At 53.5% G+C, this 26,350-nt stretch overlaps 4 protein-coding genes across 4 annotated transcripts; 1 reads left to right on the forward strand and 3 right to left on the reverse strand.

Moving 5' to 3' along the window:
* Nucleotides 1-4,117: 4,117 nt before the first annotated feature.
* B0T26DRAFT_654311 (FAD dependent oxidoreductase) lies at nucleotides 4,118-5,736 on the reverse strand (the record flags this gene model as incomplete). Its single annotated transcript, XM_060438533.1, has 2 exons — nucleotides 4,118-5,346; nucleotides 5,475-5,736. The coding sequence occupies 2 exons, from the start codon at nucleotides 5,734-5,736 to the stop codon at nucleotides 4,118-4,120; spliced, it is 1,491 nt and encodes a 496-aa protein (XP_060293169.1).
* Nucleotides 5,737-6,042: 306 nt separating this feature from the next.
* Nucleotides 6,043-8,127, reverse strand: B0T26DRAFT_805491 (uncharacterized protein; the record flags this gene model as incomplete). Its single annotated transcript, XM_060447156.1, has 5 exons — nucleotides 6,043-6,621; nucleotides 6,686-6,852; nucleotides 6,922-6,979; nucleotides 7,322-7,755; nucleotides 8,100-8,127. The coding sequence occupies 5 exons, from the start codon at nucleotides 8,125-8,127 to the stop codon at nucleotides 6,304-6,306; spliced, it is 1,005 nt and encodes a 334-aa protein (XP_060293170.1). The 3' UTR covers nucleotides 6,043-6,303.
* A 1,789-nt stretch (nucleotides 8,128-9,916) lies between these two features.
* Nucleotides 9,917-10,114, reverse strand: B0T26DRAFT_605578 (uncharacterized protein; the record flags this gene model as incomplete). The annotated part of the gene is made up of 1 exon (XM_060435813.1): nucleotides 9,917-10,114. A coding segment is annotated over one exon (198 nt), but the record flags the coding sequence as incomplete, so codon positions are not given.
* Nucleotides 10,115-21,318: 11,204 nt separating this feature from the next.
* On the forward strand, nucleotides 21,319-21,665 carry B0T26DRAFT_723356 (uncharacterized protein). The gene has a single exon (XM_060442626.1). The coding sequence runs from the start codon at nucleotides 21,414-21,416 to the stop codon at nucleotides 21,630-21,632; it is 219 nt and encodes a 72-aa protein (XP_060293172.1). The 5' UTR covers nucleotides 21,319-21,413; the 3' UTR covers nucleotides 21,633-21,665.
* The last annotated feature ends 4,685 nt before the right edge of the window (nucleotides 21,666-26,350 follow it).

Genomic DNA, 26,350 nt, shown 5'->3' on the forward strand with positions numbered 1-26,350 from the left:
ATGGAGAGGGGTGGGGCTGGGAATGGGAGAGTGCGTTCTGGAGCGGGAGTATCGGCCTCTCGGGAACTGCAAATGGATGCTGCTAGCCCAATATTGTGCAAGCTGCAAGTGCAAGACCCCTCGCCCTCGCAGCCATGCAGTCCGTGATGGCGAAGCGAAAGTTTCCCACTTAATCCGCACAAATCCGCGCTAATTCAACCCGCCTTTCCCCATCCCTTGCCCTGTTGTTGGCATCACATCAGCGGGCACCGGGCACAAAGAAGCCATCAGCATGACTTGACCCAGCCTGACGGGTCGCGGGCTCCATTTGCCGTTTTGGGGTCGAGGTCTGTCCAGGCTGGGACATACAGTACTAAGCACATATTCGTGCAGTTCGTCCGGCGGGTTTCCATACAGAGCACAGATATGCCGATTGTCCCTAGATTGTCACCTCAGGACGTGTATTCCATAGATTAAGCAGAAACCTCTCCACTCTCACCTCACCAGCCGAACGAGACGACACAGCAGCAGAAAGCATAAATCGAGACATGGCCAGACCATGTGCTGTTACCCCGCTATCCAGGATCGCTGTGGAGACTTGTTCGGGAGGGCCATTCTCCGTTGTTCGCCAAGGCAGTCGCGTCTTGCTTGATGCTTCCTTCCAAGCCAAATTCAATTGGCCCCGCGAGCGGGGAAGGCGTGGTGTGGGCCAGAACTTCGTTAGCATTTGTTTGGCTCTGCACTAAAATAAGTCGGTTCGGTTTGTTGCGGATTCCAAAACTAGCAGCAATACTCTAAAAGGTTGCAGAGTCCCGTGGCGCCTTCTTGGTCTGTCTGTCCGTCTGGTACTTCTGGCTGGTTGGAAGGAAGCAAGCGTGTAATCGCGCAACCCAACGTGCATTTACATATGGTGGCGCGCCCCAAAAGCGAAGCGTGTGAGTGGGCTAGAAGAAGAGGGTGGTGGGCCGCCGGGTTTGCTGGGTCCCAGAGAGACAGGCGGAAGGAGACAGGCAGGGAACTGCCTTCCCAGTCGGCCGGAACACACCCCCAAGTGCCAGAGCCCAGGTTTTCTTTTCTCGACCCCAACAGTTGGACCTGTCCTTTTGGTCCCGGCAGCGTGGTCCAGTTGCCCGCTTTTGTTCCTGCCAAATGATCTCTGGGACAGCCGATGGCGGGTACGAAAGTACTGGTACCGGGGTGTAGATTTTCTTACCGAGCACGAAATCCTTTCTTTTCTCTTCTTCCTTCTCTCGTGTGCTGGCGATCTCTACTCAGAGGGTGTGAACATGTTTGCACGGCCCCCCCCCCCCTTTTCCAGCTCGGCACGCTCCCGGGCAGGGCCGCTATCCCTTGCCGGAAATGAAATAAAAAAAAAAGCGGTGCCAGCGAGCAGCAGCAGCAGCAGCAGCAGCATCGTGACTGCCATCATCCATCCACCTGTCCTGCACCCCGTTTGCGATCGGTTCAGAAAGCGGTAACCACCCCCTAACCGAGTTAGGAAGGTACCCAGGAGGGGGCATCGCACCGAGGTGGGTTTAAGCGTAGCAAGATCCAAGCTTGTGCCGTTAGGGAGGGGGGGCCGGGTACCGACTCAACGGGAAGCGAGGGTCCTTGGGAGCGAACCCAGCTTCTCTTTGTCAACCCCTACTCCGTAGCCCCGTAGTAATTGGTCCGGGCTGGGGTCATGAACGACTGAACGAGAGCCAATTTCTTGTTCACAACTATTCAGGTTTTTAGAAACCAGGTCGACGACCCAAACTCGAGCGGAAACCGGGTATGCTTCTTGTTGGTCTTGCGGTGTGCGTGTGTATAAGGTAGAGAGTGTGTGCGTGTGCTGTACAAACGTGCGTGTGCTGTACAAACGTGCGTTTGTGCGTTGTGTGTTATAGCGGGTCGGATTGACGCACGCAAAGTTTTAGGTGAGTCTTCCTGGAGTCTTGGGACATTCAATGTTCACCATTTGCAACGTCCACGGTTCGGTGCCCCGCAAGTAGAAGAAGGTGGAGAGAACTCACTGTAGTTGGCACTTGGCAGTGAGCTGTAGCTGCCAACAACTCTTTGCAACGGATTCCTTCCAAAAGGCAGCCTGCCATGTCTGACAAATTGAACGCAATTTTCTACGAATCGACAGCCAGTTGAAACTCACGGCTTCTCCACAGTCGGAAAGTGACGGATTACCGCCATTCTAGCAATTAACACCGGGCTTCGATTCCCGGTCAGCTCAGGGCCTCTCATTTGCCTGGGAACGGCCCCTGTCCCTGACTGACTGAGTGCGATGTGTCCCCGCCCCTCCCAAGGCTCTCCCGTCCCAGCGACTCCAGAAGGGTGGGGAGCAAAAAACGAGGGGCAGCGGAGCGGCAGCGTGCGGCGGTGCGGTGGGTGACTTGACTGCTGTGAGGTGAGGAGCTAAACGTCACATTTTCTGCAGTGAGCGCACGCGGACCACGCGCGTGCTTTTTTTTCCAGGTTCCATTTGTCGGGCTATCTTGCTCACTCTCTGGCCGGCCCCCTGGCCCACCGTAAATTCTTCTCCAGATATCGCCTGTGCCGTCTTCCAAGCTCCCACGTAGCATCCTCCATCCATCCAGAGAGAGAGGCCCGACTCCGAAGTGGATGTGCGCTGTTTTCGATCAAATTTGCCCGTCCCCCCAGATGCGTCTCACCGCTACGACCCACGTTCCCCGCTTAAGTTGTTTTTAATTTTTTATTCGTTCCTATTCGGCGGTCGAAACACTTTAGACTACGGTTCCGTAATGGGCTCGCGTTTGGTCATGCCCAGGTAGCCCGCCTCTGGTAGCCCCTCTCATGGGCCCAGATAACCTTGCCTGGCTGCAGGGGTGCTCCTTCCAGGCTCCTTTCCCATGTGCCGACATCAGAAAATTTCCGTCTCGCTGTCGGAGCGGTGCCTACTGCCCAATGCGGTTAGGGGAAACAGCTCCGCCGTGCTTCCCAAAGTCCAAAGTCTAAACCCCGACCGCCTCTCCTTTACTGCATTCTTCCTCTTCTGGGGAAGATCAGCACCAGCGGATCATCCAGACAGGCCTTGCTTGAAAAAAAAATTTTACGATCCGTTCCTACCTATAACTCGGACCAATCCATGGTGAGATCTCGTAATCAATGGCACAAGTTGCAACACGTCTAACAACCCGTTTGACCCGTGGCACATAACGCCATCTCGTTTTGATCCATGCAGGACGTCTGCCTCTGGTCTGCGGTGTAACACTCGATTTCATGCCCGCGCAAGCAATTGCCGAGAAGGGCATATCATGTACGAGTATTATGTGGGCAGAGATTTGGTGTTGAGAGGCCAAACTAGACGGCGAGTTGGACTGTTAAATTGGACTCGGTCGTTAATTCGACCATCCAACTGTCAGCGATAGCGTTTCTACAATTATTTCCCAGGCTCTCGGGAACATCCAGACAATGCCAGCAGCCTCATTCGAAGCTAGCTAAGCCAAGTTGGGGCACTGACAGGTAGAGGTGCCTGCGTGCGTACATACGTGGTGTAAACAAGTGCAATAGTGACCCCCAAAAGCGCCACTGCAACGGCCCGTGAACAAGTCAAGTGCTGTCCGGCGTCTCGGGTTTCCCATCCTCTCGGGACCGGCCCCGGGTGCCCGGCGTTTGCATGCATGCATGTCCGCCCGCCATGCCCACAGGCCTGCCTGCCTGCCTTCTTTCTCCCCTTGACGAATCCCAGCGGCAGCGATACGCGGATCTCCCCGCAAACGCTATTTTGTTATTCGCTCTCTTGCCTTTCTTAGCTAATGACCCGTGCGCGAAGAGCGAAGTGACTTTTTCGGCGTTTTTACGCGTAGAAAGTTACGTTGCCTGTCTACCTCCCTAGCCAGCACATCCTCGCTTGACACGTCCCTGGACAGTCGTGGGTAGTTACTCCGGTCGGTCAATCGGCCGGTTGGTCGGGCAGTCAGCCTGTTTGTTTCAGCAAGCCCCAGTGCCAAGCCAGCCGTTTGTCTGGTTCTCTTCTCTTCCTATTACCGAAGAAGGGCTAGCCCGCCCGCCCCTGTCATGTTCGGGTGTCACTTGCACCGACGGACGCCGACGAGTCCCGCGGTTTCTGACACGGCATGCAGCTGCAGCAAGCAGCAAGCAGTAGGCAGCAAGCAACAGCCCTCCTCTATTCTGTCGACACCCCTTGATCCTGTCCCGAGATGTTATGTGACACACGGCCCTGGAACCTCTTCGCCAGGCGCTCCTCGGTTATGCGAAACGCCCGGGGGAACCAGCTGTCGAGCTCGTTGTTGGCGTCGCGGCCCTCTATCATATCCACCAGCGCCCTAGCGCACATCCAGCAGAGCACCATGCCGTGCCCTTGAAACGCCGAGGCCGTCCAGAGACCGCCGCCGTCGTCGTCGGCCCCGCCGTGCGGCATCTCGCCGACAAGAGGGAATCCGTCCGGGGTAAACCCCATGATGCCCGTCCACTCAGCGCGGACGCGACCCGCCGGGTCGTCTTCGCCCCAGTCGGGCCCAAAGTACCGGGGCGTGGTGTCACGCAGGTAGGCGCTGACGTCGGGGTTGAGCGCCGTGTCGTCGGTCGATCCGTACTCGTACAGACCCTCGTCAGCCGCTCCGCGCACCAACCCACCGCCCATAACGATATCCCCCGCAAACCGCGACCCCGGCGGCCGCGGTACCATGTACTCGTAGCCGCCCTCGTAGATGAAGCTGTACGTAGTTGGCAAGCAGCCGCCCGCGGGCAGGGAGCGCCCGGGCCGCTGCGCCGTCACCTGCCCGCGCAGCGGCACCACCACACCCTGCAGCCGGGGCACGAGGTGCGCGGTGTAGCCGTTGGTCGCCAGCACGACGCGGCGCGCGGCGATGGTCCCGCGCGGCGTCTGCACTAGCCAAGCTCCGTCCCTGCCCTTCTCCCGCCGCAGTGCTAGCGCCGGCGTGTGCGTCTGCAGGTTCAGGCCGCGCGCCAGGCAGAGCCTCAGCACGCCGACGCCGAACTTGTACGCAGATAGGCTGCCGGCCGGGTAGACGACAGCGCCCGCGACGGGGTCGGGGCGGCCGCGGAAGGTGGTCGCGTGGCAGTGGAAGCGCGCGCGCACGGCGTCGGGCCCGGCTACGAGTTCGTACTCGGCTGCTGGGTCGTAGGGCCCCAGCGCGGCGTGCATGGCCGCGACCGCCGCGACCGCCGCCTCCCACTGCGCGGCGTCGTAGATGATGTCGACCGTGTCGCAGGCGACCGCATCGCAGTCGATGCCGTGCAAGCGCGCGAACCCGTGCACCTCCCGGATGTTGGCCAGCTCCAGCCGCGCGATCTGCGCTGCCGCTGCCGTGCTGCCCAGCGTCGAGACGTGGTGCGCAAACGTCCGGTACGAGGCTGCTTTGGTGTGGCCGCCTAGAGATGGGAGACAAAGGGGCAGCTTTAACCAGTTGTTTTCCTGAGAGCTGCGTCGTGTTTACGGCGACTGTCTGTTTGTGGCCCCGTCATGCAGAGAGGGGTAAAAGGAAGACATGGGAGCGCACCGTTCCGGCCCGTGGCGCCCGAGCAAGCCTGTCGGGCCTCGAGCATGACTATGCTCCTGCCCGTCTGGTCTTCATTCTGCTGCAGCCCCCACGCGGCGGCGGCGCCGGTGATGCCGCTGCCGACGATGACGACGTCGGCCGACTCGGGGAGCGTCTCGGTGGTGCGCAGGTCGGCAACGGCTGCGTCAGGCAGGTCTTGCCAGTAGCTGCGCGTTGGGTCGTCGCGGGGAAGCGATACGGGGATTCGCGCCCGCTCGTCCATTGTCTTTGTCTCGGTGTGTCTGGTCGGCTTTCTCTCTTTCTCTCTCTCACGGCCAGAGAAATAAGGGATGAGGCATTTCCCGAATCATGCTGCAGGCGCGGTTGCACAGGCACGGGCACGGGCACGGTGCGTCGACGGGCGAGGGTGGGTGTTGGGCCGAGTGCGTGCTGACGAGCTGTCAATTGTTTCTACGAGCCGTTTTGGGGGGATGCCGAGCAGGATTTGAAACCGTGTAACCCTAACCCTAGAATCATCCTAAATATGGCGCCCATTGTGTCGTTGTTTCTTCCCTTTGAGGCACGGTCACTTGTCTTGAGGGCGCTTGACTGGGAAGGTGCGTTTTCACTTCTAGGTAGTCCCTTCATTTCTCAGCTGCAAGTTCCTCGTCGATACTTAACGCGATCCTCATAAATACGATTCTGATTCCTGTTTCATCCGGTCAACCCCCCGATCCCAAAGCCCTCGGAATCCTCCGTTGGGGCAATACCATAGACGCGCCCTTATGCAGTACTCTCGTCTTTCTCTGTCATATTTCCGTCTTCTGTATCCCTTTGTCTTTGCCGCAGCCTAGCCAATCCCCCCATCTGCAAAAGGTATCTGCAAAAGGTGCTTGATCGTTTCGCGCTGCGTGATGATGACCCAGATGGTGAACACCAGCGCCGTGCTCGGCAGGGTGAAGGCCAGGTACACCCAGAAGTTGTCTTGCACGACCAGCGACGCGTCCCACTTCAGCAGAGGCATAGCGAAGACGGTCGCCAAGAAGGTGGCCGGCAGAGAGGTCATGGTCACAACGGCCACCGTCTTCATCGACGAGCTGTCGTCCTTTGCGGCCTTGGCCAGGCTTATGCTCGCGTTGGCGTCCGATTGAGCGATGAGGTTGTAAAGCTGACGTGCCGTGGTCAGCAAAAACCCTGCATTTGGTTCTGCGTGAAACAGAGCGGAAACTTACAATGTTCATCTGAAGCGAGACTGGTATCTCAATCACTGCAACAGCCCGCGCCATGTCCTGCGCGTGCAGTTGCAACAGCGATGCAGCCGTTGCAATCTCATCCCAAGCTTCGTCAAATTGCTGCTGTCGGTCCCTCGCAACCTCGATTTCTTTTAGCCCCTTTGGGTCTGATAGCAGAGCCAATATAAAGTCATCAATCACCCGAATCGTCCACCCAATGTTGGCAGCGGACATACTTCTCCTGCTCGCTTCTTTGGTTAGTGTCATGTACAAATCCTCGCTGGGGTTGTCAGTCTGTCTTTCCATACCAAACCTAGTTCCAGTACTTTTCTCCATGGAAACTACAGCCCCGTAGTCATCAATCAGATCAGAATTGAGACTCAAGTGGCTCGCTGCCAAAGTCATGAAGCCCGGAAAGAGTGGATGTATAAAGCAATGTTTGGCGAGCATGAACCTGTCGTGCAGAGAATCCATGGCCCAGTATTTGGCAATGAGAATGACACGAGTCGAGCAAGTCCATTGTTGATAAGACCAAAACATTTGGGTTCCCGAGGAGCTAGCCAAGAGAAACGAGATAATGTGCTGGTAGGAATTGGGGTTGCTTCTGCTCTTTGTTATAAAATAGAAAAATCCTACATGCATGACAAGGTGCGTGAGCCCCAAAGCGGGTTTAATTCCGAACGCGTTGAAGACCATATTGTAGTTTTTCTTCTCAATGCCTAGATAACGGGCATTTACGTCCTCTTTTCTGATCTCGAGAAGCCGAAAGTCACCGCCCGGGGTTGTCGAGTTTGCGGGCAAAGGCACGGGTTTCGTCGCCCACTCTTCCAAATCGGTGGCCCCAATAGACCGTTCACGGATTCGAAACCGATTGGAATCATCTCCGCTCGTGATGCTCTCCGGCGCAGTGTATCTGTCGGGAGCCGAACCGGCTTTACGGAACAAATATCTACATTCGTCGACTTCCTTTTCAGCGAGCTGTCTGAAAATACCCATTGTGTTTCGCGGGACGATGACAATGGCCGGCTTGGGGGTGAGGACAAAGGCCAGGGATAGGATCTTTCGTGAAGCTATTATAATGAGAGGGGTGTGCCGGAGCATTTCATGGAATAGCTCAACGACAAAATTTGTAGAAACCAAGTGAGGCTCTGGATCCCGTGGTTGCCTGCGCGCGATTGTTGTGCATGAGACCTCCCGGACCTGCTCTTTTCGGCCGCTCAGATTTTAGCCCAACCGGACGTCCACTCAGACAGCCACCCATAAACAGCGTGCATGACTCGCCAAAGGAGAGTAAATCTATTAAGTCTAGAGGTTCCGATGCTGCCAAACTGGGAAGAAACCTACAGAATATTTAAACTGGAATTTTTAACTGCTCACCTCATGCTCTCACAACTACATTTGCTGTACGCCCTACCTGCTTTACGTAATTCATCATTGGCCATGGTATGATCGATTCACCCTAACTCGATTAAACCAGTTCATATAATGTCCAAAAAGATACCTCCCTATTCCAGAAGCCAACCCTCATCCTGCCCGACCAAGGGCAGCAACGTTATCAATAGCATGAATTCAGGCTGCAGAGCCAAGCCACCAACGGCAACAGCATGATTCACAGCAGGGGTTCCAGCTCTAGAAAAAAACGAAATTCGCGACCATAACAATCCCAAACCACTTCGGCGTCGGCAAGTCAACCGCTTCTGCATGTTCATCAGTTCACGTAGAGCTTCAAAAAACAGCTTTAGTGGGTATTTGAATACCTTTGATAAGTATTTTCCTTGTTCTCGTAGCATAAGATGGCACGAGGAAAAGTGTATTTACTCTGACTGGACGCAGCCGGTGTCGGCTGTGATTGGTCTTGCGTTTCTCGTTGCCGTCCACCTGACAACCGAGGGGCCAGAGCAACACTCAAGAAAACAATGAGTTGTAATAATGATGCTAGTTTTTTAGGTATGAGGGGTTCACATATACATAAGCTAGGTAGGGTTTGATCTGATATCTGATGGCTGCTGTTATTTTCTATGGGGGCCTACCTAGGTACCTAACTCACTTGCACGTCCCTCCTATTCCCGCTTCATTCGGCAGAGCAGAACGCTCGGTAGTTTAGTAGCCGCCATTACTCCGACGCGCGCGGCAACCATTCGATTACAATCATCACGACCGACAATGCCTTACTCGGAGCCGACACCTTATCGCCGATGAGTCGGCCGCATCCGAAACGAGTACAGTCGAAGGCTCTCTCCCTATCACCACGTTCTGTTATTCTGCCACCTACTTACGATCTGGGATGATGGGTGAGTTCAACCAGGCTTCTATCTTCGCTTCCTATCGACGCGGACCTCTCCTGTCGAATGAAACCTTCAAACTCTTGCTAAGGTACAGCAATCTAGACGCCACATTGAGGCCCCCGACCGGAGCCTCACGCCTGCCCCAGCACTAGGAGGAGATCGATGGTCAACTCATTCACATCTTCCCTCTATGTCGGCCCGGGCTAGATAATCGGCCGAGGCTCGGGCAAGTAGAAGTTCCTATGAGTGGGGAGTTCTTCCATCGGGTTAAGAGAATAATAATCAGAGAGTATAGGCATCGACATCCACTGAACAGCCAATCTCCCTTCGAGAGAGCTTTCGCAAAAAAAGACTAGCTCAATCCATGTACATCCCTTACTCGCTACGACCCCCACAAGATCCAGATACGCTCGGATAGCCATCTAATAGGATTCCCGCCCCTCCGAATCCCCAGCGACGATAACCAGCTCGAATGGACACCCGACTCAACAAACCCCCAACCCTCCTCCCATAATCCTCCTCCTAAAACCCTATAATAATTAACAATCAAACAGCGCCACAATGTCCTTGTCGCCGCGGTCGCGGGTTTACATCTCGGGCGTACACTTGCCTCGGTGGTCGCACGTGTCGCCGTCGACGCGCGGGCCGTCGTTAGGCGGCGCATCTGGGCCCTGCAGCCGCTCTGCGCGGCGTGCGGCAGCGGCGTGCACCCGTCGACATCAGCTAGGTTGGCGTCGACGACATGGTGGTGGTTGTCGTCGTGGCCGTTGCACCGCAGAAGCGCGTCGATGACTGCTGTGTTGAAGACGTCGTGGTAGCGTCTGGTGGCTGCCGGGACACATCGTGTTGTCGCTGGCGGGCTTGGTGGGCGGTAGCTTGCGTTGTTGTCGATACGTATAGGCGGGTGTGCGAGGCCGAAGGTTTCTCCGGCGAGGATGACCGGCGGCTCGAGAACCGCGTACGCCAGCGGTGTGCGCCCGAGCATGTCGGCGCGGTTGACGTCGGTCCGCCGGTCCGCGAGCAGGCACCTTACGATGTCTATGCTCCTGGCCCGGCCTACGGCGTAGGATAGCGGGGTGCGGCCGCGCGAGTCCTGCGTGTTGATGTCGACGCGTGGGTCGGCCAGGAGCGCCGCGACGAGCTTTTACTTAGTCGAGTCGGGTGGCTGCGGCTGTGCTTTGACTGCCAGTGTCAGGGCCGTCTGTCTGTCCGTACATGTCTCCGCTGTCTGGGTCGACGTGGGGGTCGGCAAGGAGTAGGGTGGTTGTGTTGATGAGGTGGCGAGCGGCCGCGTAGTGCAGGGCTGTCGAGCCCAGGGCCTCGCGGTGCGTGGGGTTGACGTCGGGGTACTTCAGGTCCGCAGACATCAACGATGTCGTCGATGTCGTAGGAGGGGCCGTCGAAGAAGCCGCTGTCCTGGTCGCCTTCCTCAACGACGACAATTTCGGCCATGTATAGGTCGGGCAGCGGCATTTGGACAAGGGTCATCCAGGGTAGAAGGCGGAGAGCAAGCTGCTTCAGCTGTGCGTCGTCGATGCTAGTGATTTTCTGCACGGCAAGGCCGTAGTGCCCTCGCGCGTGGTCCATGGCGCCGAAAGCGGATTTGATTGTCGCGAAAGGAAAAAAAGGAAAAACAGAGAGTGGCCACGGGTAATAGCACGCAAGATAGCGTGCGAAAGGTTGAAGGGGGTGAGTGAAATGCTGGATTGGATTGCGTGAAGAATCATCAGCAGCGTTCCGCCCACCAGTGCAAAAAGTATTTGGTAGAAGGCAGTCTGTGTGCGCGGGGTTGATTTCCGGCCGAGCAGATTGCTTTTACGTACCGTATTCAGGGCTTGGTACCGTGGTACGTGGCCGGGACTGTGTCCTGTATTGGAAATAATAGAAGGTGTTGGATGGAAGCTGTATCGCGGTCGAGGCGTGAAAACTGAACAGTCGACACTTGGTCGGGCATGAACAATGAACAAAGACGCCTGTATTGTTTTGGTTTGTACGAGGATCTTGCGTCGCAGTAACGGGCAAATCGAGTTGATTCTGCTTTGTATACCTTACCGCTTCGTATTCGTCCTAATCGTGCATGGCCTGGTTAACAAGAGGTCGGCTTCGTTGATCGGAAATTGGCCTTCTTTTATCGCCGACTTCCCTTGGTAAAGTGGACGTTACGACGATAAAATGGAAAGGGCCCGCTTCTAGATTGCAGATTTTTGGAGATCCATAGGCCGGCCCTTTACCTTCCTATATATAGGACTTTCCTACCCTCTTTAGTTTCTTAGTTCCTCCTCCTGTCTATATTGACTAACTAGTTTGACTGCCCGGCTTAATTGACTGCCCTGACTGCCCTGACTGCCCTGACTGCCCTGACTGCCCTGACTGCCCTGACTGCCCTGACTGCCCTGACTGCCCTGACTGCCCTGACTGCCCTGACTGCCCTGACTGCCCTGACTGCCCGGCTTAATTGACTGCCTTGACTGCCCTGTTCAACTCCCATTCGTCTTTATTTGATTGATGCCTTCCTAATCTTTGCTCCAGTTACATATAAAAACACCACACCGGGTAGCTAACGGTGCGACTCCCCCACATCATTCTACGGCACGTGTGACGCGTTGAGCGTAGAGGCTACGGCAACGCGTCAAGAAGAAACGGCGACACACAATGCTCACGCGGGGCATCGTCACGTCCACGCCACAACACAAAGTCTACAGTTTCCTAGAGAGCGGCACGGCACAAGAATCACAGGTAATCTTCTTCGCATCTCAAGTAAAGACCCAAGACTGCAATGAAAAAAAAGCAAGGCTCGCATCTTCTGGAGGCAGTGTAATACCAGAGACACAGTGGAGTGTTGCCACTCCGGGTTTCAAAAATTGTGTTTCCACATCCGGTATAAGGCAGAGATATTTATGCGGAATCTGGAGGGAAAAAAGAGAAAGAGGAAGGGAAAGAGAGAGTCGAGGGGGTTTTATAGAAAATACTGGTGGTCCTCGCACGTCTGCAGATTTCAAAAGTGGGTCCTCAGGTCCCTCCCATCACGTCACCCCCTCCTGCCGCCTGCCTGCCTGCCTGCCTGCCTGCCTGCTTGCCTGCTTGCCTGCCTGCTTGCTGCCTTCCTGGGGTGTGGGGCTATGGGCGAGGTGGAGGGAGAGAGGGGTGGGGAGGCTGCCTGGGCGCTTGCGTAAGCCTGGGGCGACCGCCAGTGGCTGATTGCTATGCTGCGCTGCCTGGTGCGAGGAACAGGCGAAAAAGACGCGGGCGCGCGTCTGGTTTGGTGGCTGCTTCCGCGGCTTGGTGATAGAAGACGTAGTCACGTATTCAAAATGTGCTTGAAGACCGGCAGAGGTAGGGCACGAGAACACCTGTAAGGAGGGAATATGCGTAAGTAGGACGATATCAAAGGTGCCGACTGTCTGATGCCGCGTCCCGTGAGGAGGGAGGCAAAGAATCCTCCCTCGAGTAGACAGTTTTCACGTTCGTACGAGGGCACCGCGGGCATGTTGCAAACTTTTGCGTGACTGACTTGCGCAAAAATTGATGCCGATCTTCGCGTTCGAGCCAGGGTTCAACCAAATAACAACAAAAACTACTTCGATAAATAGCGTCACGCTGCCGCCCTTTCGGACGCGTCTTTTCCAGTAGATAAGAGTCCCAATACAATGGTGATAGCTTCTCGCGCCAGAGGCCAGACAGTGTTCACGTTTGCAGGAGGGCGCTGCGGACACGTTGCAGATTTTTGTGACTCTCGTGCTCCAATATCCGCGTCGATATTCTCGCGTTTGACTATTAGATAATCATTCTACGTAAGCGCGTTGGTAGTTTGAAGCACATTCATAACAGGGCATCACGGGCTGTTACAGACTTCCGACTATCTCTCTCAAGACCACTTATGAATCTATCTCGGGTTTGGCCTCGTGAAACCAGGCTGCTAATTACCGCCGATATATCAATAGACACGCGGTCCAGCTACGCTCGCATGGTCGCGTACTATCTAGCAGACAAGACTAACTATTACTGGGGACAGATACAACTGGGGACAGGTACATAAAGACACAATCACAGCGAGGATAGTGGCTTCTTCCCCATAGCACCACTCTTGAGCGGCGATCATAGCGAAAAAAATTCAGAAGAAGGGGTGGGTTACTAAATTTATAGCCCCCGCGGCCCCGAAGGACAATAGATAGTAGAGAGCAACCGCGGAGTGCAATGCAGGCTCTCCACTATGGAGCAAGGGAATCTTGATCTCCCTGCCCCGAGCTACGGTAAGTATGAGGGAAGAAAAAGAGAAAGGAAGAGGGAGAGAGGGGCGTAGCAGCTTGTTTTATAGGAATCCCAGTTGGTCCGTGCACGACTGTAAAAATCGAGGGATCCCTCTTGAAGGCAATTGTGGGCCGGGCGTTGAAGCAGCAGCAGCAGTCGGAGAGGAGGACCCACCCAGGCAGCCTGGCACCCAAGCAACCCACCCAGCAGCAAGACACAATTGGGGAGAGGCACGACCGGGCCAAGCCAGACTCGACCTTGCGACCAGCGGTGGTGAAGTCGTCCAGGCCTTGTTCTCCTGTTTCACTTTATTCTTGTCTTCTCGATCCAGGCACCACTCAGACTACCTTGGGCTACCATCTCTGCGACGTATGATTTGGATACGGCGTGATGCCTCGTTTTGAGCATGCAAACCACCCAGCCTCCATCCTGAATCGAATCGCAGCATTCGGCAGTAAGATTCCTCAAGGCCCTTGCTCTTCAAGTCCGACAACTTCTAATCAGATTAGCATGCTGGAAGACCTGGCCTCTTCAAGCTCTCGAAATCAACGCACTCGGCAAGCCTGGCCTGTTTGAGCGGCGGAGACGGCTTACTCCTTCGCGTCTCCCTTCTCGGCCACGTCAGCCCTTCTCGGTCACGTAAGCCTTTCTCGGTTCGTTCAAGTAAGCCCTTCTCGGTCACGTAAGCAGCATAGTCATTCGTTACTATTTTACCCTAGCTAGGTCTTATTTCTATCCCTTGATGGAGAGGCTGTAAAGCTTGGAGGCTAGTTATATCTTTCTCGGAAATGATTCCAGTACTAACTTCTAGCTTCACAGTAAGCCAAATTTTCACGAGATCTCTCTTCAAACCTTCCACGAACGGTCGTCGCCAATGCTGAACCTCTTTTATCCGCCTCTCTATACTGGCTAAAGACGCCAATGATGTCTTCTTATTCATACCGGATTTCTTTCCTCGTAGATTTGAGCGCCATCTCGGTCTTCTTGAGGTGACCCCTCATAGACTCCTATACTTGCTTTATTTCCTTCGTATTAATACAAACTCGTTTCTATCCATTAGATATCTCTCCGAAGATAGTTATCCTGACCTAGACAGTCATGGCTGGACTGGATTACGACGGCACCTCCCCAGATACACTAGCTCGACTTCTACGACAGTACAAGGCAAACGAGCAGAAGAAAAGTATACCTCGGTAACCATACCCGAAGCTTCTATTCGACAACCCACCCATCGGCTCCGCTTTTGCTTCCGCTCCCTTGCTGCCTTTGGCTTCCGAAATATCTCTTTAGACGGCTAGGTTCTCTAAATCACGCCCGAACAAGAGAACCGACGAATACCGACTTCGAGACCGGCGGAATCGTAGGATCCGAGCCGCGAGAGGGAGAGTCGAGAAATAACCTTCGGGATTTCAAAGGTTTCCTTGTCTATCTATAGCTGAGACTCCCGCGGCAGCTCGATAGGCGGTAAGCACTACAAGGACTATGCCTCGCTCTCAGCCTCGCCGTCAGCCTTGCCCGAACTTCCTGCAGCCCCTCGGTTTTCGTCTTGGAACTAAGTCTAGGGTTGGAGCAGAAAGGTTTGAGGTATGTTGGCTTATTTACCAGCTTCTTCTCGTTTCAACGCTCTTGAGGACTGCAGCAGCTGAGCTAATTTTTCTATTCTTTTCAGAACAAGTCAAGAAGATGGGGCCATAACCACTTCTAGCGAGTTGACGGGAGACTTTGCACTGGATCTAACCGCTTCCCCCTCAGAATTAGTAGTTCAAGGAGAAAAATGAATAAACCGAAGAGAAGGGTGGCCGTTAAATAGAACAAGCCGGTTCATATTGAGACGGGAGGATTTGCTCACGGTATGCAAACATCTCATAACAAGATATCCCCTGGTCAGGTTTGCTACATCACTCTAACGGCCAGCGCTTACAGGACAGCGGAGAGTTTAACAGGAATCAAGAACTCGCCGGAAACAATAGAGTTGCTTCCAAAACAACTAGCCGACAGCCTGCTCGAGAGGATTGCCAGCTCAGAAATTCAGGCGCCAGTATTTTCTATTGCGCTTCCTGACCGACCGTTAGTCCGGCTGATCACCCAACCTTCGTACTACCTGCCTCCACAGTATACCCACGTTCCTTCGTTGTCTTTATAGGTGCTCGAGGAAAAGCAAGGCAGGGATCTCGAGATACCAAGTCGCGGGCAAAACTCCTACCAAAAAGACGCAGTTCTTCCCCTTGAGCTCTTCCGACATCAATAAAGCAGCACAGAGAGATGGGAGATGGCCGATTACCAACTTCTAAGGGCAGATTCTCCCGACAATCTGCAAGTTTACCAAAGTTTATCAACGGCTGTACAAGAATGGCCTTGATCAGGATCGCTACTTGTTGTTCAAAAGGAAACTTGTTTGGGAAACAAAACCCCAATACCTGGCAGATTTACCAAGCAGCGCAGCGTGGAACAAGCCCCTGGTCCGACTCGCCACAGCCAGAGCACCACACACCCAACCTTTGACGTCAAAGTTCGGCACAATTTTAACCCTGACAGTGACAAGCATGCTTGTTGATCCGAGGCGGGCAACACGGAAGAAGCCGTTTTGAATCCAAAGCTCGAGTTGGCCATGATTAGACTTCAAACCAGCTCGCTTCAAGTCGGGTCAGAACGCCATACACTTGTCGGCTTCCGGCATTCTCTCCGACAAAGTCGGTTGGTCGATCCCTTTTCCGGCCCCTGGAGAACTAGCGGAGCAGCAACCTTTTCAAAATAAGTGATCCGGATCCGGATTTGCTAATAGTATCGCTTAATTAATAGACACAGATCGAATCCACTGTGGAAGTTGTTCCTCGACAAAGATGCCGGATAAACGAATAAATCAAACCTCGACCTGATTCAAAAAGGGGAAGAGGAGGCAGGGAAGGAAGGAAAGAAGAAAGAAAGAAGAAAGAAGAAAGAAGAAAGAAGAAAGAAGAAAGAAGAAAGAAGAAAGAAGAAAGAAGAAAGAAGAAAGAAGACGATACTCTTCAGCTATTGCGCTCTGGGCTTAGTCCAAACAAGCCACCTCTGCTCGGGCACACTACGGAACAGGAGGCAGCACCGCGTTCCACAACGACGATAAAACCACCAGCACTATTTCACAACGAGGTCGAAGACGGGGGCGGACGAACCGAAGGCCCGCAAAAGGAAGTGCAAGGTGGACGGTGATGAAGCGGTGAAAAGGCACTACAACACAACAACAACAAAAAGCAGGATGAGGGTGAGCCGTAGGCTCGGAAAGAGGTGTAAAGATCGATGTTTTCTGGAAAACCAAGAGGCCCCGCAGCAGGAAGAGAGGGCCATGATTAAATCTCGAAATGGGTACTTTGAGTCAACTTGGCGGGCTACGAGCACGTCACGGCTTGCAGCAAGCCGCTCAGACTAGTTGTGTTGGCGGCCTGACAGTTAGAAGTTTGAATTCCATTATGACACACTTCTGCTGCACTGGCAGACAATATATCTGCTGCACTGGCACATTGAGTAATTAACATTGGCTATATGGCACCCCACGGCGAACACCGAGAGGGTCTCTTTCGTGAAATATGGTGATGGGTAATGTCGATGCCGTTCAATCTTTTAACTTCTTGCGGTCCGGCGGCTATTGTCTTCATGGAAATGGGTATACGCCGTATTAAGCTTGGTAATAACTGTATCTTGTGGAAATCACCCCCAGAGTAGACAAAATAAAATAAGGCGATAGATAGTATGTTTCGTAATCTAAATATCTAAAGTTATTTAGTAACGTGGTAGCTTTTCTTTTTTTTTTCCAAATGTTAGATAATAAGATCAATAATCATAGGTGCAATAATTCGCATAGAGATTTAACTAATAAACAAGAGATAAGGCATCTTTGTACTCAAGTACTGTCATTAAGCAAAGACATGAGCTCAAGGGCAAACATAATTACGGTTAATGTTGGAATGACAAGGTCATTCGTTCCATAGTCACTGCAGTAACCGATGCGAATGGGGTGGTTGTGGTGGTTGTATTCTGGTCTTGCTCTATCTCAAAAGGGTCACGAACTACGGGGACAGGATGCGCGTTGGAATTGGCGATGCCGGAGGTCACGTGAGGGGTGCGCCTCGCGCACGTGCCGCATAGAGACCCGCGCGCTGGTCAGCCACTGCGGCTGTGCAGCCTGTTGACCAATCACGTGCGACTGCATCCTCTGATTGACTGGTAGTTCCCACAGTCAACGAATCGAGCAGCGAACTATAGAAAAATGAAGGGGTTTATGTATATACAACATCTATTATCTAGCGACTTGAATACACAACATACTTAAGTAGCAGGACAATAGACTTATCTCTCAACACAAAACTTCCACCGCGGCTCATTAGGCAGGTAGGCAATTAAATGAATTGTTCAAGGACTATATTTCTCCGCTCTCGAGTCCAAGTGTCTAAAATCAAGCCAATTGTTCTTCCGCACCATCGTAGTCTAAGCCTCGCCTGTAGCACAGCAAATCCTGTCTTTGTTCATTAAAAATCGAGCTTGCTCGGGTCTGGAAACAGATTCCGTATCCCTCACGCGATGTGGGGTATTTGACCTGATTCCAGCAGAAGTGCTAGCTCTCTCCATTTCTTACCTTCTCTCCTCTCCGTCTCCTCCCTATCTCTCTCTCTCTTTCTCTCTCTCTCTCTCTCTCTATATATATATATATATATATTTTGTGTGTGTGTGTGTGTGTGTGTGTGTGTTCAGGCAGGAGGCGCTCTGTTGCTCGGTTTGGTGCCCTGGAATCTGTTGGCTCAACTGGTTCAAGAAATTGGGGCTGAGAGGGGAGTTCTCGCGTGCGATCGATATGATATCAATGCCATATCATTATGCAGAGAGCGGTTCGGTCTATTGCTGTTGAGTCGTCGGTTGTAGATGTATTTCGACTAGGACTTCTGGCTCGGGAAAAGTAGCGGCTCGACTCTTGGCCTCCTGATCGATCGACTTGGTTTGATCCCCGCAGAATACCTCCGCAAGAATGACTCCCACGAGAGGTACGTGGTCCCTAAGCTGTGTCGTGGTGGATAGCAGCTCAATGTGTTAATCACAGGTATACTGGTAAGGGGTTCTCGGGGAGAACTTTTGTAGCGCTTGCAACAGCACAACTTGCGGCTCCGTGTTCCAGTGTGTCTGCGAGGACCGATATCCTACACTGGGGGATATATGGGCGTGTCAAGCGACTAGTCGGGAGTATTGTTTATGAGCTAAACTGTAGACGCTGCACCTTCGCTAGGGTCAGTGGCTGTCAATCGTTGCAGCTCGAGAACTAGAGAAGCAGGGCGGGTTGGAACCTGTATCTTTCAACTGTCGAGTCCGTTGGATCCGTGTATCGCAGTCGGGGTCAAGGAAGAAAAACAAGACGGTCTGTGGCTTGGAGATCTAGACAAGAGGACTGTGTGGCAGCAAGCCAAAGTACGTTAGCTCAACTGTTCTCGCTTTGGCGCTTGTTCCAAAAGCCCAACTTAGTGAGGCCCTGCCAAGGAATTACCTGAACAAGCTTCAGCTTTGCGGGGCGTCTTCAGCCTTGCCCCTGCAATGGACCCAGCACCAGCCTTTCAAACTAGGCTGGAATATCTTTCAAAAACTAACCCGGTAGATCCTTATTCCCGCACGGTCTTTCGAGTCTCGAGTAGTTGGATTCTCATACTCTCATCCAAGCAAGGCTAAGATGGGCTCGCTTGTCAGCCGTTTAGCGAACATCAACGCCACAGACTCTAGATCAACAGAGGTTTCCAGTCCGAGGGAGGGAGGTCGAGGGTAGAACAAGGAGACATATTAAGCATGAACTCTCATACTTGAGTATGTGCAACGTGCTTAGCAGTAGAACAGTCCTTGAGAACAGCGGTCTTTGTTCCCATCCAACATTGTGAGTGTATGAGTCCGAGAAAGGAGTGTCCGGAACAATGGATTATTCCTGCCAGAATTCAGCCTCGTCAGTTTAGCCTCGCCGGCTGCCGTCACTGTTCCAGCCAAGAAGTTCCATGCTTTGATTTCCGATTCTCCTCTCACCGCACCTCTGTTCCTTGCAGCTTATGTGTGCTTGTGTTGTACGTGGGCATCGATGACCGAGACACTTGGTAGGGCGGTTTCCTGTGTCGAAGCGTAGTGCCGCTCGTTGAAACTCGAATGGGGGGTTATCTATGTTGAATATCGAGGCGGTGGTGCTTGGCTCAAGCTCCGTTGCAGGCACAGGCGTCTCTGCTGCTGCTGCGTTTGGGTTAGTCCATCTACTTCTAAGCTGGTAGGCCAGTCTGCATAGGAGCAGTTCTGGCCTTTGGAGAGCTTTCTTACTCAGGTCGTGCGTGTGCCGCGAGGTTGAGGGCGTGGCGGCGGCGCCTGTGGTCTGCCAGACCGGGGATCGGTGTGTTGTTTTCATTGCAGTAGCGAGCGTTCCGCGCTGGTAACCCAGTAGGGGAAAGTAATCAAACACGAGGTGCTTAGTTGATCACGGCGCTTCGTTCTCGCAATCTTGGGACGGGTTGCTCACGATCGAGGCTTGACACCCGTAGCGGGGATCTGCTAGATATAAGACGAGTTTTGGGAGCCTATGGCGCCTGACCACGCTGCCACGGGTGCTGCTAGTCCGCCTGGAAGCCCCAAATCCCAGCAGCCTGGCTCCCGCCCAATCTCCCAGTCTAGCGACCCCTCCACCCTGAGATCCCTCTCCTCCACTCTGTGCCCTTATCTAATCTTGCCATCTACTGCTATCTCTGTATCTGCCGATCCGCGCCTGCCGCAGCTGTCTCTCGAAGCTGCCCTCCTCGTGCTGCCTCGGACACCCTCGTAGAATCAAATCCAGTCCGGAGGGCAGCTACGTCGGACGTGCTTCCTGAGCCGCTGCTGTATGCCCTCATCTCTCTGCCGTCTCTTTGCCGTCCCTTCCCTTGATCTTGTGCTTCGATCTTGAGCTCCTACCCGCGTTGCTCGCTCCAGTTTCTCCCGCAGAGTTTCTCCCGCAGAGCCTCTCCACCACAGCAAGGACCATATCTCGATCATCTACGCATCACATCATGCAGCCCGTAACGCGTCAGCGAGCTTCCTTTGAATCTTGATGCCCGCTTCCCTAGATCTAATCAAATGCCGGCCTCGCTGCCGTCGAGAAACGCGTCCCTGTCCCCTCTGGACCACCACCAGCCTTGGAAGAGAACAGATACACACAAACAGCCTGTTTCCCTTGAGCCGTGCAGCGATGCAGAGGCAGCAGGAGCTTCGGGGCGCGTAGTCCTCGTCTCGTTCCTCACAGATTCGCAGCAGGCACATCACATCACATCACAGCACGGCACAGCACAGCACAGCACAGCACAGCACAAGAACCTTCGCACATCCTGCCTGCACGACAGCAGCACGCCATCACACATAAACAAAGACACGTATCAAACTGCTCCTTCTTCTTCTTCTAATCTCAAGCCCGCCTGTTGCTCGGGGCGAATCAAGCAAGCCCGCAGGTCGCTGGCAGAAAAGCTCCACCTGCATCTCCTCCCGCGTGCCCTGCAGGCCCCTCGTGCTCCCCAAAACCTGCTTATCGGGCTTCCTTTCTTCCTCCGAACTTGCATTTCCCTTTCAGAGCCACCCTGCGTGTGAGTAGTGGACCCACCGGCCTAGCAACGGGAGGTGGTCGTGCACGGTTCACACTCAACTTGTATTTAGCCTCGCGTCCTCTGCGCGGTCCTCTCTCGTCCTCGACCTTCCTCCTACAACTCTTTTCTTCTTCGCTTCCTCGGTCGGGCAGCCTTTCGTCTACCTGCCTGTGCCTGCATCATCCTCGATTAGGGCTTTACTTCTTTCTCTTCTTCTTCCTCTTCTTCTTCTTCTTCTTCTTCTTCTTCTTCTTCTTCTTCTTCTTCTTCTTCTTCTTCTTCTTCTTCTTCTTCTTTGACTATTCCTCCTTTTCCAGCCTCTCCGCGGCTACAGCGTTTTCAGCACCATAAGCATCACCTTTGTCAGCTTCGGTTTCCTCAGCAGCAGCAGCAGCAGCAGCAGCAGCAGTGTGGCCGGCACACACGTGACTGGTAAGTTTGCATTTCCTCTTGTCTTTCTTTTGCTAGTCGTCGCTGGCAACCGTTGCTCCCGCCTTTCCGCACAGTGCCACACACACAACTTGGAAAAATTTTCCCTTCATCTTGTGTCCGGCCTGCAGTGCCCTATCCTTCTTTCCTCATCTTTCCATTTCCCTCTGCATGCGTGTGTGGGCCCGCCCTTCCCTGGCCTTCCTGCACGCCTACATATTCTTTCCTCCTGCGCCGCCCTCGGCTGCTGCACTTCTTCCTTCTTGCATCAAACTCTTCTTCTCTCGCTCTCTTCTTCAAGCCTTTTGGCTGCTCGCTTCTTCTCTCCTCTTCTCTTTCCTACATCATCGCCTGCATGCCTTCCTACCTCATCTGGATTCTGCCTCTTGAGAGGTGTGCTTCCTTCCTGCCTTTGACAGCACAACATCCGTTTGACAGCACAAAATCCGTTTGACACATCTAACATCGGCGCTGAACAGGTCCTCTTCTGCAGATTTCGGCTCCTGATAAACCTGGCATCTTTTCTTTTGTGTCTGCAGGCACACTCACATGCAAAGGTAAGCATGCTCTGTTTTCTGTTTTCCGTTTTCCATTTTTTCCTTCCAAGCACATGATGATATCCTCTACGCACTCTAGCCTCCCAAGGCAATGCGACTTTCATTCGTCGATCTGAACGTGCATTTCTCGGGCTCCACCTCACTTGAAGTCTTTTTCTGGGATTCTACTGATCGCTTTATTCCAGGCTTTTCTCCTCTAGGAATTCGCCTCGGGCGCCAGCAAGGTAAGCATGCTCTTCTTTTCCCTTTTCCATTTTCTCTACATATGATGAAAACCTCTACAACTCTAGCCTCCCGAGGCGATGAGAGTTAGATTTCGACGATCTGACGTGCATTTCTCGGGCGCCAATGTCCTTTGCAATCTCTTCTTGGGATTTTCCTGACTTCCTTCAGCTCCAGGCTCCATTTTCTCAAGCGGGTATTTCAAGTGTAGCAAGCATGATCACTTTCTCCTTCTCCATTTTCCTTCACAAGCACATGATGAGATCCTCTACGCACTCTAGCCTCCCGAGGCAGTAAGGGTTTGGCATTCGTTGATCTGAGCGTGCTCCTCCATTCAATCAGATACTGGTATTCGCACTTTGGGAATCGCAGGGCGCTTTGCTAATGCCGCTGTCGGTCTCAACTCTTTAGGCAGCATTTTCGGGACATGCAACACATGATCAGAGCATTCCAATCATAACTTGTCGCGCCCGGCGACTTTCCACATATACACCTGGTCCTGGATTTCTTCATCAGTCTTTTTTCCCCCTTCTTCTTCACATCTTTCGGTGGGCTCGTGGGCTTTTTGATGTTCCCCTCCGACAATCTCACCACATGATGCAAACAAACTCTCAAAACCACCTGGTAGCCTTTTGGCTTGGACTTGCTTCGGCTGGGACTTGTCTTCTGGCCGTGACCCGTTTCGGTTCATAATGAGAGCGGTCAATTATCAACTGCGAGGCTTTCTGGCGACAGAAGTGACCATCAGTTGGATAGACCACTAGTCTGACGAGATGGGGCGACATCCGACAAACACTTTCGACAAAACTTCGACACACGCCAACTTTCGATCGGGGATGCCGTCGACGGCGGGTGGGCGTGGGGGCCCACACACACATCGGCGGAACAAACACGGCAACCTATTAACCGCGAAGCGATCAAGTGATCGCGACGCACGCAGCGAATAAACAACTGGTCCACCTAGCCCCTTTTCCTTATGTGGCCTCCACGTCCGGGAGTGGCCGCTCGCAGCCTGCGGGTAGATTTCGGGTGTGCGTGCCTCTAGACTGCCCGTACCCTAACAAGGCAGCACCTTCCCCTCCTCCTTTCACGTCCGATTCACACTGCGCCCCTTGTATGTCCGAAACCGCGGGGGACTCCTTCGGGGAGTTTTTTTTTTTTTTTTTCGTGGGTCCTTGGGGGGTTTTTCTATGATATGCTGGAGTGTCTTCGGTCGAAGCAAAACCAATCCCTATGATGACCAGCATTTATATTATGTTCTCGCACAGAGAGCCGAGTTCGCCCTTCGGGTAGAGCTATGATCCAAACAATCCGTGTCTGAGGGGTCTTTTCTCGGGGGAAATCTTGCTTGCCGTTGCGTCTTCGGGGGAGCTGGCTTCGGTCTTCAATTGTGTGGGCTTCATGGGATGAGCACCGTGGGATGAGCACCGTGGGATCCATTGCAGCTTCGGGGGGTTGGCTTCGGCCTTCATGTGGGTTGGGAGCATGGTTCTTGTCATTCTTCCGGGGTGGGTTGAGCATGGTCTTCATGCCTTTTCCCTCCGGGAGAACTGGCTCTTACCTTTGCGGGTATCCAGTTCTCCAGTGGGTTTTACGCGGGCTTCTGGGGTTTTCAACGACAATTTCAATAATGACTCAACAAAACAATACTGACTGAAAGGCCGGACCTTTCTCCGTCTGCGGACGGAGGCACCAAGTGGCGTAGTCAATGGCCGAAAAACCGCATTCTGAGAAACCTGACTTGCTTCCTTTTTTCATTCTGTCTTCATCATATCACATCCTCTCCCATTCACTCCTGTCACTGCGGGGGGGCTGTCTGGGCTCGCCTAGGCACCTCCCCTCGGAGCAGCAATTTTAATGACGAGTTAGTTAGCGAATGGCCGGATCTTTTTCCGTCTCCGACGGAGGCGGCAAATGTCGTGGTTAATGGCCGCAAAACACACGTTCGAGAAACCTGTCCTGCCTCCGCTTTTCCTTTTGTCTTCATCACATCATATCCTCTCCTTCTCCTGTCACTGCGGGGGGGCTGTCTGGACGAGCCCAGGCACCTCTTCGCGGGACAACGATTTCAATGATGAGAGCCGGACAGATGGCTGGACCTTTTCCCGTTCGCATACGGGCGCCAATGGCGTGTCAATGGCCGAAGAAAAAACCATACACTACGGAGCATTTTTCTGAGAAATTGATCATGATCCCGCTTTTCCTTCTGTCTTCATCACGTCACATTCCTCTCCCGCTCGTGTCACTGCGGGGAGGATGCCTGGGGCTTGTCTGGGCACCTCTCCGCAGGACAACAATTTCCATGATGACTCCTGAATACAGACCGCTTGGCAAGACCGTTCTCTGTCTGCGGAAAGGGGCGTCAAGTGTCGCGTGTCAATGGCCGAAAAAACTCGATCTGAGAAATTGCCCTGCTTCTTTCCTTTGGTCGGTGTCACTCCACACTCTCTTCCTTCTCCTGTCACTGCGGGGAGGCTGTCGGGGTCCGCCCAGGCACCTCTCCGCGGGCGCTTTGGACTGGCGTCCGGTTTAGCAGAGTTCTCCAGATTTCGACACGGTGGTCGGCGGAGAAGAGACGAAGCTAGGGTGATTGTTGGTCTTGCTGCGAGCGCGAGTTCTTCGTGCTTGCAGCAAAGCCTGCCGAGGCAGGAAAACCAAATTTTCACTGAGGGCAACAGAAGTAAGGTAGCCAAGTCCAAGGGGCCAATGATGAAGCGTCGTCCGACTGCAGGGTCGAAGGCTTCTGTCTGAGCCCGCGGTGGGATGGCGGTGCCTTGAAACAACTCCCCTCTCCGAACGTGCCAAGTGAAGGTTGACATGGGGTACGTGATGAGGGGGCCGGTGGCGCAATGCCATCCGGCCGAGGGGAGATGGCACTGACTGAGGCCTCTCAAGAACTTACCAGCGGGCGTTGGATTGCTTTGGAAGTCCCCTGGACTATCCTGTGACGAGTCGAGTCCAGTAGGTGTCGGCCTGCCATTTGAGTCGCCTGACAGATGGCACTCAATTCACCCTCTTCTGAGCCTGCAGAGCGAGGGTGGCCTCCCGATTGGAATATTTCCGACGAGTCAATCGGGGGGTTGGGGGATCCGCGATAATGAATTTTCTGCATATCATATCGCGTGGGCTGTCCCGAAGCGCACACAGACCTGAGCATATTCATAGCACTGTTGCGGACGACGGACTAGTCACACATATCGTGGGGGGTTGAGGCGAGCAACCCAGTGAGACTGAGAACGGCTTAATTGCGAACCAAGGGGCCAATGATGAGACCATCGTCGGTCGCCAGCTACACGCGGCGAGACGATCCGAACTGAGGCCTCTCAAGTACGTGGGCACCTGAGAGACAGAGTCACACGCAATTCTCGAGAGCATGATATTCCGAAGCGCGAATGTGGGCAACCCGGAGGTTTGAGGCACCCTTGACGGCCTGGGTCGTCAAGGGAACCACGGGGCGCTCACTGGGTGGCTCCAAGACCGCGAACATTTACATCTACAACTCGTTAGTCGTGGTGGGCAACGAGAGTGAATGTGTCCACTGATGGTAACAGCGCGACAGCGCGGCCTTGAACCCTCCCTTGCTCGAGGGTTTGCGGGTCGACAAAAACAACGAGTACAATGAAACACAGGGCCGATGATGACACGCCGTGGGGTTGCGTTGCGGTTTCCTTCGGGTTGTCGAGCGCGGAAAGACGGCACTTTGCTGAGGCCCTTGGCTAGCATTTACACTTCGTCGTGGCGGTGTTGAGGGAGGGGGGTATGGGGACAGATGCGTGTGTTTTGTGTTATTGGGGAGGGAAGAAGACATATTAATTATGAGGCTTGAGGATTCTGTAAATAAATACTCGATTATCTCAAGAAACTCGACGTTCGCAAACCACCACAATATGCATTGACGTTATAATGTCTGTTTTGCTTCCAGTGTCTTGGCGATACGAGATGTGCCTCGTTGGCGTGCGACTTCTAATTACCGCCCAGCATAATCACTGTTAAGTATTAAGTATTAATTTTGCTTCTACTTGTTGCAGAATTAGATGGGATGCCGTATGCTCATGTCTGGGTTTCCTGTCCTTTGTATTTCTTTATTGGCATTTTTTTTGGAACTAATTACTTCCCCTGTAAACCGACCATGTTCGCCCACCCCCTCTCCCTCTCTGCCCACTTAGCCGTTTCTCCAACCCTCGCTTCTCAAATAATATTTCTTTTACAGTTTTTAACACTAGCAGTCGTGTCACTACCCAGGGTAAGATACTTTTCGGAATAATGCAAATCCCAATCCGGCCCCGCTTGACCGGGCGGGGGGGGGGGGGCAAAAGCAGCAGTCAAATT

Source organism: Lasiosphaeria miniovina, assembly GCF_030549165.1.
Source record: "Lasiosphaeria miniovina strain SMH2392-1A chromosome Unknown B0T26scaffold_6, whole genome shotgun sequence".
NCBI lineage: Eukaryota > Fungi > Ascomycota > Sordariomycetes > Sordariales > Lasiosphaeriaceae > Lasiosphaeria > Lasiosphaeria miniovina.

What these genes read in the sequence shown, in the direction of transcription:
- B0T26DRAFT_723356 (XM_060442626.1), top strand. Translation starts at nt 21,414, where the DNA reads ATGCGTGTGTGGGCCCGCCCTTCCCTGGCCTTCCTGCACGCCTACATA.